The sequence below is a fragment of the Brassica napus genome, unplaced genomic scaffold, assembly GCF_020379485.1.
Source record: "Brassica napus cultivar Da-Ae unplaced genomic scaffold, Da-Ae ScsIHWf_1172;HRSCAF=1674, whole genome shotgun sequence".
NCBI lineage: Eukaryota > Viridiplantae > Streptophyta > Magnoliopsida > Brassicales > Brassicaceae > Brassica > Brassica napus.
Genome location: NW_026014595.1, coordinates 1 through 14,064, shown reverse-complemented (window position 1 = coordinate 14,064; position 14,064 = coordinate 1). Strand labels below are relative to the sequence as shown.

General features: G+C 37.7%; 3 protein-coding genes across 7 annotated transcripts; 2 read left to right on the top strand and 1 right to left on the bottom strand.

The window, feature by feature from the left end:
* Positions 1 to 67: 67 nt before the first annotated feature.
* On the top strand, positions 68 to 4,265 carry LOC125596288 (malonate--CoA ligase). Of its 4 annotated transcripts, none has more exons than XM_048771468.1 (15): positions 68 to 440; positions 708 to 886; positions 986 to 1,168; positions 1,663 to 1,834; positions 1,937 to 2,022; positions 2,191 to 2,313; positions 2,397 to 2,504; positions 2,690 to 2,788; positions 2,882 to 2,974; positions 3,073 to 3,150; positions 3,213 to 3,399; positions 3,492 to 3,565; positions 3,656 to 3,835; positions 3,915 to 3,968; positions 4,053 to 4,265. In XM_048771468.1, the coding sequence occupies exons 1-15, from the start codon at positions 326 to 328 to the stop codon at positions 4,095 to 4,097; spliced, it is 1,776 nt and encodes a 591-aa protein (XP_048627425.1). In that variant the 5' UTR covers positions 68 to 325; the 3' UTR covers positions 4,098 to 4,265. The 4 variants fall into 4 exon arrangements, with proteins under 4 accessions (XP_048627425.1, XP_048627426.1, XP_048627427.1 ...); XM_048771469.1 differs by having other exon boundaries at positions 70 to 440; positions 708 to 877; XM_048771470.1 differs by having other exon boundaries at positions 222 to 468.
* A 31-nt stretch (positions 4,266 to 4,296) lies between these two features.
* On the top strand, positions 4,297 to 7,985 carry LOC125596290. Of its 2 annotated transcripts, XM_048771473.1 has the most exons (5): positions 4,315 to 4,659; positions 4,750 to 4,890; positions 5,193 to 5,355; positions 7,509 to 7,576; positions 7,792 to 7,985. In XM_048771473.1, the coding sequence occupies exons 1-5, from the start codon at positions 4,498 to 4,500 to the stop codon at positions 7,879 to 7,881; spliced, it is 624 nt and encodes a 207-aa protein (XP_048627430.1). In that variant the 5' UTR covers positions 4,315 to 4,497; the 3' UTR covers positions 7,882 to 7,985. The 2 variants fall into 2 exon arrangements, with proteins under 2 accessions (XP_048627431.1, XP_048627430.1); XM_048771474.1 differs by lacking the exons at positions 7,509 to 7,576; positions 7,792 to 7,985 and having other exon boundaries at positions 4,297 to 4,659; positions 5,193 to 5,460.
* LOC125596287 (protein NRT1/ PTR FAMILY 1.1-like) lies at positions 5,494 to 8,978 on the bottom strand. Its single transcript, XM_048771467.1, has 4 exons — positions 8,730 to 8,978; positions 8,417 to 8,634; positions 6,657 to 7,219; positions 5,494 to 6,493 (listed from the first exon to the last, which is right to left on the bottom strand). Exons 1-4 carry the CDS (start codon positions 8,827 to 8,829, stop codon positions 5,593 to 5,595), a joined length of 1,782 nt encoding a protein of 593 aa, XP_048627424.1. The 5' UTR covers positions 8,830 to 8,978; the 3' UTR covers positions 5,494 to 5,592.
* Positions 8,979 to 14,064: the final 5,086 nt, after the last annotated feature.

Here is a 14,064-nt window from a genome sequence, read left to right as displayed (position 1 = left end):
AAGAGTTTATCTAATTTGGCACAACAGAATAATATAAATGAGGAGCATTTAATACTCTGAAAAGACACAGCTTCCTTACTAATTCTGTTTGACACTCTGTTACATCCTCCTCTACCTTGAAAAGCCACCTTGTGACCCATCTCCTATCTTTGAGAGCATTAGACTTATATCTTGCATGTGATCCATGGATCATAGGCCCAACTATCTCTTCAGATGAAGTGTTAGTACACTCAAACACAATGCGATTCCTTCTCTGCAAGACAAGTGTTGAGAACTTAGAACAGTCGCTCACCGCAACTACACATTACTACAGAACCTAAAAACAATGACAGCAACATTAAAGCGTTTCAACTACTTGTCTTTCATTAACTCTCCTCTGCTCCACAACTCCAATCGTCATCGTCTTCCTCGATTCTTCCAGCCACCTAACCATCTCTTCTGTAAATTTTGTTTCTCCGAATCTTCCCGGTAACTATGATCTGGCTGTTCTTTTGTTCGGTTTGGAAGCGTGTTTCTGACGCATGTTACATGTTCGACGAAATGTCTTAAGATTCTTGCTTTCCGTTATTTTTGATCTGAATTAATTATTGAAATTTTTAGCAACACGCCTAGGAATAAATAATACAGTCTTATATTCATTTATTTGGATCTGTTGTCTGAACATCACTTTGTTGATTGATTATATTTATATGTAATCAATGATGCAGCTTCACAGTGTGGTTCACTCATGGAAGTGTTTAAAGCAGCTTTTTCGGAAGGGTCTAATGCCTCTGATAGGATAGCTATTAAAGCCGATGGAAAGAGTTACTCTTATAGCCAGCTTACATCTTCTGCCTTTACAATCTCTAAGTTGTTCCACAAGGAAGATACTAAAAATGTATATATGGTGATCTGTTTGAATTTTTGTTGCTATTTCTACTTGTAACCTATCCCAATTTGTTTTATTTTCTTTATTTAAATTATCTTTTCTTTGCATTGTCCTTAGGGAGGTGAAAGTAGGAGGTGTGATGGGTTTGGTAGTCTACAAGGAGCTAGAGTTGGAATTGTGGCGAAACCATCAGCTGAGTTTGTTGCAGGAGTACTTGGGACTTGGTTTAGTGGTGGCGTGGCAGTTCCACTTGCACTCAGCTATCCAGAGGCTGAACTCTTATATGTCATGAATAATTCGGTAATATGAAAATCTTTTTGCCTTGCTATTTTTCGTATGGTTTAAATTTATTGTTCACTTTGCTTGAGATTTTGAGCCTACCTGCTAGTTGTAGTCCTTGCTCAGTAGAAAGGTACTTGAATGGTTAGGTTTTCTTGGTTGGCTCTGTCTTGTACCACATTCAAGCTTAGCAAAATGAGTTTGTTTTTTGTGCTACTGTTAACGCTGTGAATATACGTGTTCACATTTTCTAGGGCTATAATCTTGTTGTCTTTGGTTTATAGGACATATCTGTGTTGTTGAGCACGGAGGACCATAGTGAAACACAATGTGATTCCTTCTCTGCAAGATTATGTGTTGAAAAATCTATTTTGCTTCCTATTTTTAGTGTGGCTTGGATTCATTGTTTACTTTGCTTGAGATTTTGTAGTCCTTTCTACAGAGATGATCAGCTTTAACACATTCATGTTTTAAAATCAGGACATTTTTGTTAGCTTGTTGTCTTTGGTTTCTAGGATATATCTGTGTTATTGAGCACGGAGGACCACAGTGAAACTATGAAAACTATAGCAGCAAAGAGTGACGCTAGATTTCATCTGATTCCCCCTGTTGTTAACTCAACTTCGGAAACTATTACTCACAATCAGTTTCAAGATGACAGCTTTGAAGGAGAAGATAAACTTCTAGGTAAGATGGTATATACTTGATATGGGAACTATATTTAAGGCTGTTGTTTTAATATTTGCTACCATACATTCAAGCATCACTGTTCTGTCTATTTCTTTGCAGATGATCCAGCATTGATCGTGTACACTAGTGGTACAACTGGTAAACCAAAAGGAGTTGTCCATACCCACAAAAGCATCAACTCCCAGGTATATATATTCAATCCTCCATATATAACTCATGTCATGTTTAAAACCACTCAACCCTGCATTAGGATGTGTTGGCATATACTGAACTGTTAGCAATTGTGATCTCTTCTGGGCACTAGTGGGTAAACGAAATGATGATGTAACTTAGAAGCTTGTAAATGTGTGCAGGTTATAATGCTAACTGAAGCTTGGGAGTACACATCTGCTGATCACTTTCTCCACTGCCTCCCACTACATCATGTTCATGGTCTTTTCAATGCTTTGTTTGCCCCTCTTTACGCCCGGTCTTCGGTAATTTATATATCCATATATGCTTCCGTTACCTCTTTCAAAATAACAAGCTGGTGATTGATGTTTTGCTTTCCTCCTTGAAGGTTGAGTTTTTGCCCAAGTTTAGTGTTAGTGGAATCTGGCGCAGATGGCGTGAATCATATCCGTTGAATGATGAGAAAACCAACGACGCCATAACTGTATTCACTGGAGTAAGTCTTTCTTGTTCTTACTTTTATTCCTTAAACATGCTCTAGCAAAAATGTTGTGTAACATCATATAAGATAGTCTTGTTGGCTGTTTTGATCAGTTTCTTATCAAGATTTAGGTTGAGATAGATATATAATAAATTAGCTTTTTCAATTAGTATAAAAAAAGTGAATGTTGTGATATACAGGTTCCAACCATGTATACTCGGTTGATACAAGGTTATGAAGCAATGGATCAAGAAACGAGAGAGTCTAGCGCTTTTGCTGCGCAGAAGCTTCGCCTAATGGTAAGCAACCAAACATCTGAGAAGCGCATCATAATCCTTAGACATATCCTTAGAAGTGCTTACATGTTTGGTAATGAAATACATTTTTTTCAGATGTCTGGCTCCTCTGCTCTTCCTAGGCCGGTCTTGCATCAGTGGGAAAGTATCACCGGTCATCGTCTTTTGGAACGATATGGCATGACTGAGGTAATTAGCTTTTCCTGTCTCTCCTAGGTTCCTTTAAAAAAATAACTGTTCTTAGTAGTTCAATCTGATTAATTTGGATTTTGATTGATATTTTATAGTTTGTAATGGCAATATCAAACCCCTTACGTGGTGCACGGAAGGCAGGTACCGTCGGTAAACCACTTCCCGGTGTTGAGGTCAGTAAGATCTTTTAACCAATGTCACACAGCTAAGGTACTAATGTTCAGATACGTTATAGGCTAAGATTGAACAAGATGAAAACGATACGGATGGAGTGGGTGAGATCTGTATAAAGAGCCCATCTTTGTTCAAGGAGTACTGGAATCTTCCACAAGTTACTAAAGAATCATTCACGGAAGATGGATACTTCAAGACCGGGGATGCTGGTCGAGTTGATGAGGATGGACATTACGTGATTCTCGGACGTAAGCAGAAACATTCAAACATACAATTTATGAGTTGCTTTGTGTTTCTTTCTCTTTGAGACATGTTCTCTTATCTGGTGCTGTCGGATCAGGTACTAGCGCTGATATTATGAAGGTTGGAGGTTACAAGTTGTCTGCTTTAGAAATCGAATCAACCCTACTCGAGGTAACATCAAACATCCATTTGAGTTTTAGATATAACTAAACAGAGAGGACTTGATCATAAACTGGAATCTATGAGTGTTGTGTTATGCAGCACCCAACGGTTGCAGAGTGTTGCGTGTTGGGGTTGCCAGACAAAGACTATGGGGAAGCGGTTACAGCGATAATTGTAGCAGAGACTGGAGCAAAGAGGAAAAGAGAAGAAGAGTCAAAACCTGTGATGACCTTAGAAGAACTCTGCGGTTGGGCTAAAGACAAACTTGCTCCTTACAAGGTAGTGTCTTTACAAAAACTGACCAAGCTAAGATAAAATATTCACCATCTTACCGATACTTTTTATTTTCTTTTTCTAGCTACCAACCCGTTTGCTGATATGGGAGAGCTTGCCTCGCAACGCCATGGGAAAGGTAACTAAAGAGCCTTTTTTTTACTGAATGAGATTGTGTTGTTTGATGTAAATAAGAATCATTCTCATACTTTTGAGTTTGCAGGTGAACAAAAAAGAGCTAAAGAAATCTCTGGATCATCAGGAGTAGATTCTCAGACAAACATGGATCTCTTTATCTGCTTCTTTGTTCTTTGATTGTAATACACATTTGCATTAAATTAATATATATATCCTTTATATATTATGTTGTTGACTTAAACAAGGTCAGGGAATCAAGACCAAACTATTTGGAAATAAATCTTAATTTATTTATTTATATGATTCTGTACTTTGCTCATAATCATGAAGAACGAGTTAGAAAAGGATTGGCGTTGACCAGTGTCTTCTGATTCCGACATGCGACCGTTTAGTTTAAAATAGGCGACGTTGGCCAATCAGGTAATCACAAACGCAATAACGCAAAGGGTATAAATGGTAATTAATAATAACTAATCTATACTATTATATTCAACGGAGTTTTATCCTCAATTCGCATCGAAGATCGAAACATGGAAGACTCAACGATCCTAAACACCACAACGTATCTAGAAGCGTTGGCGCAAGGAAACGGTTTAAGCGAGATAGAGGTTTTAATCTTACAAGGCTTAGAACTCATCCATGTCGGAAAAGGAATCATACGATGTAAACTACTCGTCACGGATCGCGTCGCGGTATAAAAAAAAGATATTTAATCCTTTTTGTTTCTACCATTGGTGAATTTTAGTATATGAATGAAGAGATGATGATCATGTGATTCTCAGGGAGATGATGGAACTTGGCACGCCGGAGCTATTACGGCGGTGATGGATGCGATCGGTGCTGCTTCTGTCTACTCCACCGGCGATGGACTCCATTCTTCTGTTGATCTCAACGCTTCGTTTTATTCAGCGGCCAAGATTCATGTTCGTATTCTCTGTCCTTTTGTTTCTCACGTGTTGTTAATTAACATTGTTGCATGGTAAGAAAAAAAAACATTGTTGCCTGGTAAATAGTAGATTAGATAAGATAAAGATGAAAAAAGTTACTAACTTGCAATATAAATATGTTTTATAATGAATTTTACTAACCAAAATAAAGTCAGTTTATGGTTATGACAACATTCTTGCTATGATCCTCTAAAACTTACAAAAACGATCATTTAGAAACAAAATTTTAAGTGGTGTTAAAAAAAAAAAAATTAATATAGATAAGGATAAATGTGCAGGAAAAAGTAGAGGTAGAAGCACGAGTGAAGGGGACCAATGGAAGGCTAAAATCATCTATGATTGAGATTAGAAGAGAAAGAGATGGAGAACTCATAGCCACAGGAAGGTTGTGGATGGCTCCACTTGTACTCAAAGCCAAACACACTGCTTCTTCTAATCTTAGTAAGCTTTGAATTATTATTTATTTTTTTCTCAAATTTAAACTTACTATTTAAACATAATTACCATTTTGAATAATCGAGTTAGCCAACTTAGGCATACACACCAGTAGTGGCTTCTCTAAGGAATAAACACACCTACTAAGATAATCCTCACTTTCCTAAATCCAAATCCAAATATATATAACTATAATTACATGCATACAAATATATTAGATTATATAACACACACCATGAATCTTTAGTTTAATTTAACAGCTTCTTCTTGTTCTTCTCCTCTCACACCATTAACCTTATCATTCCTCAACTGGTCCATCGTGGGACCATACGACCAGCTACACACTATGTAATAAATGACATTAACGAAGCTCAAGATGGCTAAAACCCAATAGTAATAATCATAATGACCCTTGTTGATATTATCTTCAATCCAGCTCTCTCCACCCTTCTTTGAGCTATTCTTGACCACATTGAGGATCACACTAGCCAATATATTAGCCACTGCCATTCCTAGACCAAACAAGGCAGCAGCAATGCTCGACATGCTTTTAGGAAACTCGGTATAGAAAAACTCCGTCTGTCCTATCCCGGTTAAGGCCTCTGCCAAACCGTGAAGCACATACTGCGGTACGAGCCACATCGCTGAGATGTTCACTGTCGCGTTGGCGTTGTTTGCAAGTCCTTGGCTTATTGCGGTTCTTCTTCGGTAATGCTCAACAGTTGCGGAAACCGCCATTGCTAGGAAGGATATGAATAGACCTAACCCCATTCTGATCTTGACATTGATTCTAACCGGTTTGCCTCGGATCTTGGAAGCTAATGGGAGGATTGCACGGTCGTAGAGAACCACCCATGAGATCAAGGCTATGATTGTGAACATGCCAAAAGATCCAGGTGGGATTTTGAAGGTTGAATGGTCGCTCAAACGTCTATCCATGGAGTTAGCTTGAAGCAACTGAAACGAGTTCTGGCTCACGTTTATAGACATCATTATCCCCGTGGACCATACCGGTATCACCTTGACCAAAGCCTTGAGTTCCTCAACTTGGTCCGTTGTACAGAGCCTCCATGGGTTTAAGGCCAAACCATCAGCACCAATGTCTTCCTCACGGTTTCTTATGACACAAGCTTTATTCAGAAACCTAAAAAATTGCAACACTTTGTCAAAACTCCTTAAACCAAAAAAAAAAAAAAAAAACTCCTTAAACCAATCCAGAACGATATAAAATTTATTCTGACATAAAAAATCCAACAAATATATATATATATATATATATATATATATATAAATTAATTTTATATTACCTCAATTTATCACTTGGAGCTTTAAGTTCAGAATCGTTCAGGTGGTAATAACAGCCATAAGAGTCATTATGAACCGGTAATACTAAGTTCCTGTTCACGTAAGCAGCAACAGCCACTTGAGCTAAACCAGTGAACAGACTCTTGGTCGCTTTGCGTTTAACATAGAGAGGAGACGCGAAAACAAACACGATACTCGCCAGTAGCATGAGAATCGCTGGGACTCCAAACCCTATTCGCCATCCCAAGTGATCTTGAATGTAAACAATGACAGTGAAAGCGATCAAGACAGCAACCGATGAAGAAGCGTAGTACCAACCAAAGAAACTCTCAAGAACCCTCTCGTTCTTGGGATTCTCTTTGTTGTCTAATTGATCAGCACCAAAGGCTAGAGAACACGGCCTGATTCCACCAGATCCAATCGATATAAGGCCAAACGCGAAATACAAAAGAGCCAACTGAGAAGATGTCGCTGCGGTAGAACTGCACTTGGTTACGGTAGATGCTACACACGGTGATGGCTTCACTTGTGGTAACATCGCCGTTAGCCATAGAACCATCATCCCCTGTAACGTTCAATTCAAAAAATTCATTAACAAAGAGTTTATATTATCAAGTACTCAAAAACATTATTTCATGTATATGTGATTTACATTATTAGCATGACAACTTAGTAAAACATGTTATGTTCATTTCTTTCGTAAAATCTGTAGATGTCTTTACAGAAAAATACTTCCAAGGGCAAGAATCCAAATTTAAGGAACATATTGCTCTCTATGAAAATGATTGAACGAGGTGAATGATTGCTATAGATTTTTAAAATCAATTGATATCACGATTTACATTTTTCTCAAGTGGATGACTCACTATCAGAATTCACACACAATTCGCCAGAGAAGTCAGAAGGCCACCACAACCACAAGGTTAGCAACCATAATTTTATAAAAATAAATAAATTGATGATAATGATACTTATATTCTTTATGGATATTTAAGACTTGTTGTGATATAATCACATGGACATTTCAGAATACCTGGCTTTTTGTCTTAATTTTACCGACTTTGATATATATACGATTTAATTTTGTGGAAACAAGCACTAAAAAAATAAATCGCTTTAGTTTCATTTATTGGACAGCAATTTCAGGGAGGCACATGCAACATGTGGGAAATTTTGACTCTTTACGGAAAGAGGCTTCTTCTACAAAAGCATAATCATAGCTCTTAAAATAGAAAATTTACTGAACATATATATATATATATAACCTTAGTGTTGTATACTTCAACAAATAAACAGCTATTAGTGATTCAGGAAATGATACTAAATATAAAATATTCCCTGAAATTTACCAGCTGGTAAAAACAAATTACCCTACCGAGAGTTTTAATAAATAAAGAATTACTTTTAGAAAAACCTCGTACCATTTAATTCCAAGAACCTTAATTATATGATTGTTAGATTTTATTGAATTGTCGACGCAAAGTAAAGTCCAATTATTGGTTTACATCTTTCACCCAAATCAATCTAAACCGAAAATCCCGGTTTGTGATTTCCAAATTTACTATAAAAACAATAACCTGAAATCCCCTCAGTACTATTGACAAGAAACACGTATAAACAAACCTTTTACAAACCCGAAGGACAAGATGTAAATTAATGTAAATCAAACCGGAAAACAGATCGGATTAAACCGGAAAATGAGAAGAACCATAAACCGGTTCTTGAACTGAAAATATTTTGAGCGGCGGTGAAGTTTAATTACCAGGAAACTGGAGAGAGAGGCAATGGAGATGGTGAGAAAGCGACCCAAATAAGAATCTGAGAGAAAAGCTCCAACGAGAGGCATGAAGTTAGTAGCAGCGACCCACATGAACAACACGTTTTGTCCTTTCACAAGTCCTAATCCGTAATCACTCATCAGATAAAGAATCATGTTCTGTAACAATCCATAGCTCGCCACTTTCTCGAACCCCTCGTTTGCTTTATCCACCAAGAACAACAGGAAGAAGACATTTAGAGAACAAGAAGCGATCCAATGACAAGAAGACAGAGAGAGATGCAATGTTTTTTATTACCAATGATGAAGGGCATAGTGAGAAGTCCACCCTTTGGTCTTATGATTCTGGGTTGAAGCATCATCTCCTTTGACTCTGTTTGATCTGGAGGGTTCTCCATTGTTACTACCTTTCAGCCGAGAGAGAGAGAGAAGAAGATCTTTGTCTTTGTGTGAGAGCTTTTGAGTTAATGCGATCTTATGGTTCAGTTTAGACAGCTAGGAATCTCTGTTTCTGCGACGAGTGCGCGCAATAATAAATGGGAGATACAAAATATATTTTTTTCAAGGCAAATTAAATTGAATTATTATAATTATGGGACCTACAGAAAAAGATATTATATCAATTCATCGAAATATTTTTTAAAAAATATGTATGGGGTTTCATTCTTCGTATATCTAGCTAAATTCAGGCTGAAACAAAAATGCCAGGAAAACACAAGTATTTTACAAAAAAACATTGAAAATTATAATAATGTGGGTACATGTTTGTATATATTTTCATCATAAAAAACAGTATAAGTTACATCTAACTTCCAATGTTCCTTAATCCATGTTATCACGTCAAAAATAAATAAAAGAGACGTCAAAACACACTAACCAGAGAGAGTTAGCAAAGAGAAGAAAAAAAGAACGAACAGAGTGTATTTAAATATATACCTACGATAACTAAGTCTTTTTTTTGTCATTATAGAGTTTTGAAAAAACATAGCACCATCAAAAGATGAGAGGAGGATCAATGTAGCTAATCAAAATAGATAAAACCAAAAAACAACACTCCAGTAGGAGAAAAGAAAACCAGAGATAAAGAGACCCAGAGAAAGCGTAAGCTCTACGTGAGCCCTTCATGCTGATGCTTCCTGGCCAATCTGGGTAGCTAACCATGCAGGACCATTCCTAGCGACGTACGATTGATACCTTTGATCTCTTGTCACACTTACTGCAATTAAATTGGCAATGAGGTTACACGAGCTTGTGACATAGCTGATCTTGGCATCTCTGATGGAATAGATCGCCGATAGGGCATGAGAGACAGGCTGGAAATGACCAAAACAAAGAAGTGGATGATCCATTGCCTTTTTAACCTCAAGAGCTGAGAATTCAAAACCACTTTCTTAAATTTCAGATCACTCATGGCTTCAGCTGCCCAATGTAGAGCCATAACGTTGGCTTGCTGCAGCGAACTCACATTAGCAAAGGCTCTTCTACTGTGAAGTAAAACAATTCCTCTTGTATCTCGCACCACCCAAGCAGCTCCCGCTATTGAAGAACCTTCATCCAATGAGGAGCCCACGTTACATTTCAAGAAAGAGGCTGGCGGCTTCTGCCATTTCTCTGGAACAGAACCCCTGAACATTGCCGAATACTCTTCAGTAGGGAGATTATCATGCAGATTAAGCCACACCGCCGTATCCTCCATAGCTCTACGGAGAATGATTGCAGGGTCTGGGGTCACACGTTCATAGCAAAAACCATTCCTTGCTTTCCACATGTGCCAAAGGATCCATGGAAAGGAAAGGCGCAAACAAGGTCCAATTGCCGTGTTTTTGCTGCACCTAATAAGATAATGCAGGTTGAGGAAGACAGAGTTCTGAGACCAGCCAGCAGAAGGCAGAGGAAACCTTGACTTGTCCCAAACTTCTTTCGCAGTTTTACAGTGGAAGAGAACATGACATATCGTTTCTGAACCTTGGCCACACACAGAGCAGACTGGATTCACTTGGATACCACGTGTTTGAAGACGAGCCTTAACTGCTAGAGCCCCCGAATTCACTCTCCATAAGAAATGCTTTAACTTGGGAGGAGCTTTTGTTTTCCAGAGGTTACTCCATAGTTGTCTCTCCAATGGGGGCTGAGCATTGATTTGCTGGTTATCAAGTTCAAGCATAGAATCAATAAGCTTATACCCGCTCTTAACATCATATCTACCGTTCTTAGAAAAACCCCATATTAGCTTATCAGCACGAGAGAGATTGATCTTCGTATTTAACACCAAGTTAACGTCTTCTTCATCAATAAGTTGACGTACTAAGTTATGGTCCCAAGTCCCTGTCTGATCATCAATCAAATCCGAAACTCGCAATGTGAGATCAACAATAGCATCCTGATGATAACGGGGAGGACGAGGAACTGAAGAAAGCAACCAATTGTCCAGCCAAACTCTGGATTCTTCACCATTGCCAATCTCTTGAAGCAAACCTTGTTTCATCAGATCTCTCCCATGAAGCATACTACGCCAAGCAAAAGAAGGTCTCACGCCCACGCCACAGTCAAGGAAGGATGAACGACTAAAGTAGCGTTGTCTGAGCAACCGAGACAATAAGGAATTAGGCTCCGACCAAACTCTCCATGCCTGTTTGGCTAGTAAGGACTGATTAAACTTCTCAATATCTTTGAAACCCAACCCTCCCAGCTCTTTCTCTTTACATAGCTTCTGCCACGCCACCCAAGGAATCTTTTTTCTGTTATTTCCGCTACTCCACCAAAACTCAATCATTACACTGGTAAGCTTCGTACAAACGTCCTTAGGAAGCTTGAAACAGGACATCGCGTACACTGGAAGAGCTAAGCACACTGATTTCAACAAAATCTCCTTTCCACCTTGCGAGAGAGCCTTGGAAAACCAGCCTCGAAGACGACCTTGCAGCTTCTCCCGAATGAAACTTAAGAGTCTGATCTTAGAACCACTAAAACACTCTGGAAGACCCAGATAGGATCCTTCTCCACCTTCCTGATCAATCCCGAGAATTCCTTTCACCTCAGATTTAGTCACATCAGGTACCTTGGCGCCAAAGATAACTGAGGATTTAAGATGATTGACTACTTGACCCGACGCATCACCATAGAGCTTAAGACACGCCAAAATCTCCGCAGCTTCCTCTGAATTCGCTTTACAAAGCAGTAGACTGTCATCCGCAAACAGAAGGTGATGTATCGAAGGACAAGACTCAGTAAGACGAACACCATGAATACGACCAGCTTCTTCTGAGGAATTGAGAGAGCTCACCAAAGCTTCTGCGCAAAGAATAAACAGAAAAGGAGATAACGGGTCTCCTTGGCGAAGACCTCGTTCCGGTTTGATGTAGCCATGTGATTCACCGTTCAGTAAAACCGAGAAAGAGACTGAGTTAACACAAGCCATCACCCAGCGAATCCATATATGGTCGAACCCCATTTTCTCTAACAAAGTCTTAACAAATTCCACTCGACTCTATCATACGCTTTCGACATGTCCGTCTTTATAGCCATCCAGCCTTCAGCGACTTTCTCCACTGTACGGAGTCCGTGGACCATCTCGTGGGCAATGATAATATTGTCGGAGATCTGCCGACCAGATACAAAAGCACCTTGGGTTTTCGAAATTATCTCAGGCAGGATCGATTTCAACCTACGATAACTAAGTCTACCATTACTTTTTTTTTTGCTTAGTCTAAAAGGTATTTGAGCCGAAACCCAACTAATCCCTTAACGGAGATAGTACCAGCGATTAGTTCGGTTCCAAATATTTATAATGTAAAATGTGGCTTTATCTTCGTCTGGTCAAGCAAGTAACAATTATTTCTGGCAGAACATGAATCTAAAACTAACAGATTTTTGTGTTAAAAAAAACTAACAGATTTACATTTTTCCTTAAATTTTTTTATTACCACCACTAGGTCTGGGCGTTTTTACCTCAACCCGAAGTACCTACCTAAATCCGAACTGAAAAAACTGAAACCAAATCCGAATTGTTATACAAAAATATCCGAACGGGACTTATGAGCTTAGTACTTTGGTGTTTGGTTATAATCCGAACCAAACCATAATCCGAACTAGGATCCGAAGATATCCGAAAATAGTTAAATATGTTAATGGTTTTATATATTTTAAGTTGATTTAGATATTTTAGATTATTCAAAATATTTTTAAGTTTGTTTTAACTGTTATTTTGAATACTTTTTAGTTAATTTAGTTAATTTAACTAAATCTTAATTATATTTGTAAACAATTTATAAATTTTGAAATTCTTTTTGTCAATTTTTGAAGTTTAAAAAAATAGATTTTTGGAAGATTTTAAACAATAGTTACATCTGATCCGAACCGAACCCGGAAGGAACCGAACCGAACCCGGAAGGAACCGAACCGAACCCGATCCGATAATTAGGAAAACCCGAATGGTACTTCTGAGCATAACACCGAAAATCCGAAAATCCGAATCACCCGGACTGAAACCGAACGGTCCACCGAACACCGGGCCTAACCACCACTGTTATATTTCGCTTAATTTATTTCAAAGAACTTTCATAACTCTTGCTTATCTTATGGAAAATCAGTTTCATCTCCACGTTTACTACAAAGCATTTATTATCTGTTCTATTAAGGTGATATATTCAGAATATAGTCACTCTAAATCATTTCTTGAGCCTTGGGCATTAGTAAGAAACTATATATGTGTTCTAGCATTATAATAGTTGTTGATCTTAATGTCTTCATTAATCCTCTTCTTGTAAGAAGATAATGTTATATTTTGGATTAAGAACGCTTGTAGGGTATGTTGCTTTTGAAAAATGGCCCATCACAATCAATTTAGTTGTTGTTCATACTTCAAGAAAATAATTCCTCATTACAGCACTTCTCTACACAAATGATACGTGTAGATCACAGTTATTGTGGATGTAGCTTTTTATTCTTTGAAACTGATGTGCCTTGTTACTGGAAGAAAGATTAGACTGTTCTAGATGATATTAAACTTGTTCAGAGACTAGATAATCAATCTGTTCATCAAAACTTGCCTTTTTTTTCTTTTTTGAACACCTTCAAAGCTTGCCTTCAAATCCTAATTTATTGGTGTTACTCGAATAATGTAAGAGTCTCAAACGAAAAAATAAAGTGTCAATAATACAACAACCTCCAGCCTCCAACAAATAAATCACATAAGTTTATAATCGACTCAACTTAAAAGATTCCAAATATAGTTTTGTTTTTGGTCAGGTATAGAAGTGAAATCGTTATCCTAAAACGAAACATCCCATTAGTAAAACGAAAGTATCAAAATCATCATAAAGTTTTTATTTTGGCTCTCTCTTCCTCTTTTCTTGACAAATTGAAACTTTATAATTTGTTCTTGTTCTTTTAAAGTATAATGGAATTTTCATGAAAGTAAGTGCATCATATTTAAAGCTTTTGCTTCGCTTTTTCCATATCACTCGTCAACATCTCCAAATAGTCGGCCAATAATCATAAGCTAGAAGCATAGTTTACTTATTCTTTTAATAATTAATAAACTTTTTTATTAACTTTGATAATCCGAAACTTGATTTCTAAGACTAGGCCAATACACCAACTATAGCAGGTAAATCACTATATCTTGAGTCGAA

Bases quoted from the DNA above. Each gene is read 5' to 3' on its own strand.
- LOC125596288 (XM_048771468.1), top strand. From the start codon at position 326: ATGACAGCAACATTAAAGCGTTTCAACTACTTGTCTTTCATTAACTCT. The intron at 441-707 runs GTAAATTTTGTT...TCAATGATGCAG, and splicing joins GCCACCTAACCATCTCTTCT to CTTCACAGTGTGGTTCACTC. The intron at 3,151-3,212 runs GTCAGTAAGATC...GATACGTTATAG, and splicing joins AACCACTTCCCGGTGTTGAG to GCTAAGATTGAACAAGATGA.
- LOC125596290 (XM_048771473.1), top strand. From the start codon at position 4,498: ATGGAAGACTCAACGATCCTAAACACCACAACGTATCTAGAAGCGTTG. The intron at 4,660-4,749 runs GTATAAAAAAAA...TGTGATTCTCAG, and splicing joins TCGTCACGGATCGCGTCGCG to GGAGATGATGGAACTTGGCA. The intron at 7,577-7,791 runs GTTAGCAACCAT...TTTATTGGACAG, and splicing joins AAGGCCACCACAACCACAAG to CAATTTCAGGGAGGCACATG.
- LOC125596287 (XM_048771467.1), bottom strand. From the start codon at position 8,829: ATGGAGAACCCTCCAGATCAAACAGAGTCAAAGGAGATGATGCTTCAA. The intron at 8,635-8,729 runs GTAATAAAAAAC...TGGTGGATAAAG, and splicing joins CACTATGCCCTTCATCATTG to CAAACGAGGGGTTCGAGAAA. The intron at 6,494-6,656 runs GTAATATAAAAT...GCAATTTTTTAG, and splicing joins GCTCCAAGTGATAAATTGAG to GTTTCTGAATAAAGCTTGTG.